Source organism: Apium graveolens, unplaced genomic scaffold, assembly GCF_009905375.1.
Source record: "Apium graveolens cultivar Ventura unplaced genomic scaffold, ASM990537v1 ctg5723, whole genome shotgun sequence".
Taxonomy (NCBI): domain Eukaryota; kingdom Viridiplantae; phylum Streptophyta; class Magnoliopsida; order Apiales; family Apiaceae; genus Apium; species Apium graveolens.
In genome coordinates, this window is record NW_027419067.1 from 8,682 (window position 1) to 13,932 (window position 5,251).

Consider the following 5,251-nt stretch of genomic DNA (forward strand, 5'->3'; position numbering starts at 1 on the left):
GACAATGTATAGTGTCTCCCTTAATTATGGTCGTCAGTCTTCACCGGCCTAAATATTGTTTATAAACAAACTTCATATTTATATATAGATATAATTTTTTAATATATATATATATTTTATATATAAAGTACTTTTGAAAATTAATATTTAACGTTTAAGAAAAAAATCTATTACAAACCGTGATTTGTTTTAATTATAATTAATAATAGGTTGGTTGAAGATGCATTTGATTTAAATGCTAAAATTCAAGAGACATGGAAATTCATATATATTATATTAATAAATTTTTTTCCTTTTTTTCCTATAATGGTGTGTAATATTATAATAATAGAATTTTCGAATCTAGTATTTTGGTTAAAAAATGTATACTCCTTCAAATCGATATGATAAAGAATTGAAATAATTTGACCGAATATATGGGTTAGTTAAATTCAATAAGCATAACATAATTTATAGTTATAAAAGACCTCTACATTTTAATTAAAAAAAGTTGAACTGAACACATACAACCCAATTGCTGCAAGTTGTAGTTATTGAACAGGTAGGGGAGAGCCGAGGAAAGGGGTTGTCCAGTAACTTCCAAAACTGAGAAAGGGGTTTCTTAGGTTCTGAGTGGCTCATTGCGCATTGTTAAAGGTAAGAAGTTCTTTTCTTCAATCTTCATTTTGTTCATGTGTGCAATATATATCATCAATTAAACTATTAGACATATATGTATGACGCAGGAGGAAGTGTTATTCAGAATGAAAGAATGCAATTGCTATGTCTGTTTTTGTAGAAGCATATACAAAGGAGAGCTGGTATGTTATTTCTACTTTGTGATCACAAATCTTATATTAAGGCTTGTACTTGTACTTCAGTTCTATTTGAATTTGCTTAGTCAGTACAATTAATCTATTTATATTTTCCCGATCAGCCTTTGCCTGAGGAGTTTGTAAAAATTGTGGAAATGAATTGACCGAACAGTGTATCTCCGGGTTAGAAATGGTGATGCATGGCAATGTTCATTGGATAGTGCCAATGCATGCATAGGAAATGTTGGAAAATTATGGATTTCTATGCAATCAAACCATACAGTGTCTTCCTTCTTGATTACAAAGACCATGGACGTTTTCATGTTCAAATATTTGATGGTAATACGGTGGAGATTGATTACCACTAAGGCCTATTCAGTATCATAAAGTGTGCGGTACAGGACGTGATCGGAAATTTTTAGTCCGGCCGAAATTGAGAAACTGGCAGCAAGGTTCTTCTACAATGCAATGGGTGACAGCCGCTAAGTGACAGAGTTTACATTGACAAGAAACCTTCAACAACGCTTACACTCAGGTTACATTTTTCTCAATCGAATGTCATTTCCCTTGCTACTTTTACTATTAAGTTCAATTGTAATTCTATATTGGTTAGGTGCTGCCCAATGATGTCATCGCCCGATTAAATGTACATGAACAAATGACCTGGGTTCAGTTATGCCTGAACAAAAGTACTTGGATTATAAACTTGAAATGGGAGAATGGGAATTTGCTCTTTAACAAAGAGTGGACAAAATTCTGTGAATATGTGAACTTGAAAGAAGGGGATGTTTGTGTGTTTTCGCGTACAGAGCATTCGCAGAGGTTGAATATAAGTATCATTGACAATGATAATGACTAGAATCAAAAATGAAGGTATATTTGCAGATCTTTATCAGACCTCAAAAATTAACTGTATATGACAAAATTGTTAACCATGTTGTATTCTTCCTGGGCAGTTCATGGAAGTGGAATTTCAGCCAAAAATGTTTAAAATGGTTAGTCATGACATGCTGCATGACGGGAATCTGGTAACGTAATTGCATAACTTATATTGTGAACAATTTTAGGGTGTGGCTAATACATTTATGTTCTTCACATCTATATTTGTACTATATAGGAATTACCATCAAAGTTTATAGACACTTATGGTTCAATGCTGGGTAAGAAAGTTAGGCTGTCGTTTGGTGACGGTGGCAGTACATTGCTAAGTTCTCTGACTCAATAAAAGTTTGTTCGATTTGGATGAAGTTTTCAACAATTATTCTGTGAGGGAGAGTTTTTGGATTTTCTTCGATTGTGTTGGTCCATCAAGTCTATACTTAACAATATTTAGCACAAATTGTATGGATATTCTTAATTCTGCACCCGCTAAAGTGTCTTTGAAAGAGCTGGGGAAAACTGTGTTTTGAGGTTACTGATATGTCTACGTCAGATTCAGATTCTTCAGGTACTTTTCATTTCAGTATGTAGTATATTACCAAAGAACCATACAGAATAACCAATTTTGTTTGCTTTATAACAGATGCTCATTTGGAGAGATCGCCAGGCCAAACAAGGTACAAGTACTCTGTCCATTTAGGTAGGATGTTTGTTGGCCTGTATGCATAATTAATAGTATTTTTTATTCCAGGATTGGTTAATCACATTTCATCAGGAGGAAGTCAATTACCTGTGATTTTGCATGATACGGCTGAGGCAAATGTCGAGGAAGGTACCTTTGAATTGATGCCTTAATGACTTCTTATAGTTTCATACGTATGTGTATATTTTGTGCGGGTGATCGTTGGGATGTATGCAATATTATAACTAATTATTTGTATTCCAGGATTGGTTAATGAGATATCATCGGGAGGAAATCAAATACCTGGGATTTTGCATGATGCGGCTCAGGCAAATATGGACGAAGGTACATTTCAATTGATGGGTTAATGACTTGTTATAGTTACATAAGTAATGTAAAATTTCATGCCGCTTCAGGAGCCACCCAAGCAAATCCAGAAGTATATTTTGGTGAAGAAGAAAAACCCTTTCCTTCACAGTAACTCTGTTGCCATACATGTTGATCAAAGAGGACACGGAGTGGTAAGATTACCTGTACCCAGTCCTTGTAAAAATTTGATCATGCTTAATCCGTACTTGTCTCTTAACTTTTTTTTATCTTCCATATAGTATTTCCCAAGACACATGCTCCAAGTATTTCGACCATGGACCAAATCTACTCTCATCAGACTTCTATTTGGAGATGGTACTTGGTATGTCGCTGTTCAGCGAAAGAGGAAAACATGCCGATTTGGATTGTGCTGGAACGATTTCACCTACGACAATAACTTTGTTGCAGGCAACAGACTACGATTCATGTACCAAAATAACTACACATTCAGAGTTGTTCTCCTTACTTAATTGCACTTCCAATCTGGCATGAAGGTTATTTGTACTTTAATTCGGTACTTATTTGTACTTTTGAAGTTTGTTACGTTTGATCAACTATTCACATTTTAATTATACCCCCTTTTTCACCTATTTCTACGGTCATAGGCGTAATTCTTCTTTATTATGTTACATGTAAGATGAAACAATTCAGAATACATTTGTAGAAGAATAAACTACTACCAATCCGTAACATAATTTACAATATAAATGGTTAAGAGCAAAGTATTTAACACGTAAAACATTTTCCCATAATCAGATTTACATAATTACTTAATACAATAATGTATTCCTACACATTTATAAATTCAAACAAACTAAGCTTCTGGAAGGCCGTAAAAAACTTCTTTGTACACAACGTTCTGGGTGATATTTGTAGCTGCACCAGACTCATCATCAACAAATATAGTGAGGCCAGTGGGTGAGGTTACTCGACTAATAGCAACATAGTACTGTCCATGACTGAACACTGACTTAGGTAAGTATAGCCCAACTGTCTTCAGGGATTGACCTTGAGATTTGTTGATTGTCATGGCATAGCAATCTGTAAAGGCATTTGTTTCCGTACCAATTTGAATGGCATCTTTGTATCTGAGGAGAAAGCTCCATACGTGGAATGAAATGCTTCGAACCAACAAACGTACCACAGATTACTTCACACTCCACACAGAATCTCAGGCATTTGGTCACAATCATCCTTGTACCATTACACAAACCTAGGTTTTGGTTCAAATTACGCATTAGCATAACAACAGCCCTAACCTTCAGTTTCAGATCATGAGGTGACATCCCAGCTACATTTAAGGAGTTCAAATACTCTATTGGGAAGGCTTCATTCAGATCCTCATCTGTCCCACCAAATTCCTCTGCAGCATCAACACTAAAATAGGACACAGATTCTCCGGGGAGCTTGTCTACAATAAGCGAATTGAGGTGGCCCACAGTCTGGTTGGTAGGGGTCAAAATAGCTCTCTCGCTCAAGTACTGTGTACTGTGCCCTTTGTGAGAAAATTAGGATACGTGCTACAAATTATGTTATCAACTGTGTTTTCAGTTTGTACGTCACAGAACTGAGACGGAATCAAAATTTGATTTCCAGTGACTGGGAAATTGCAGACTCGAGGTGGACTGACCTGGCCATTACCAATGTCAAGTACCCATTTTGCAAACTTTTTAAGCTCTTCACTTTCACTATCACTGTCACCTTGTTTCAAGCGCATGTTTTCTGTCAGCAAGAATACTTGGCAAATGGACCACAGCCGTGACCTAGTGATACAGCAGCTACAATATCAGCACGATCTCCATACGTAATTACTGGGAGGATTTGACGGAAATTACCACCCAGAACTACGGTAATACCGCCAAACGGCATGGTATAACATTCTGGATCAATAGCTTTCATGATATCCTTCAACGATCGGTCTAGGCATTCAAATGCGTATCTGTGCTGCATAGGCGCCTCGTCCCATATTATTAGTTGTGTCTGCTTTATGAGTTGCGCAACATCTGAATCATGGGCAATATTACATGTTGAATATTCATCAAGAACTATTGGAATTTTAAATCTGGAGTGCGCAGTCCGACCACCGGGCATTAATGTGGCAGCAATCCCTGAAGAAGCAACTGGAAGTACAATTTTACCTTGTGAACGTAACTTACATATAAGAGTTCTCCATAAGAATGTCTTTCCACAACCCTACCATAAACGAAGAAAATCCCTCCAACGTTAGTGTCAATAGATTGTATTACTGCATCATATATTTTCCTCTCTCCTCTGTACAGTCCTGTAGTAGCTTGGCAGTTTCATACTCCATCTTCCTGGTGTCATAGCTTGTCTCTTCAATTATCAAATTGTTTGTTCCATTGTTCAAATAGCTGCGAGGAGGTTGAGGCAACTGATCAAATTTCTTCAAGGATTTACCAACTGACCGGAGCAACTCATCTATTTCTGCAATATTTGATATCTAAAACTATTTAATAGCATTCACCCAATTATAGAAAAAATGAAGAACAATTAATGGACTGCATTT

At 36.2% G+C, this 5,251-nt stretch overlaps 1 protein-coding gene across 1 annotated transcript; it reads right to left on the reverse strand.

Moving 5' to 3' along the window:
- Positions 1-3,538: 3,538 nt before the first annotated feature.
- LOC141702790 (uncharacterized) lies at positions 3,539-4,441 on the reverse strand. The gene is made up of 3 exons (XM_074506398.1): positions 4,207-4,441; positions 3,866-4,087; positions 3,539-3,765 (listed from the first exon to the last, which is right to left on the reverse strand). Exons 1-3 carry the CDS (start codon positions 4,439-4,441, stop codon positions 3,539-3,541), a joined length of 684 nt encoding a protein of 227 aa, XP_074362499.1.
- Positions 4,442-5,251: the final 810 nt, after the last annotated feature.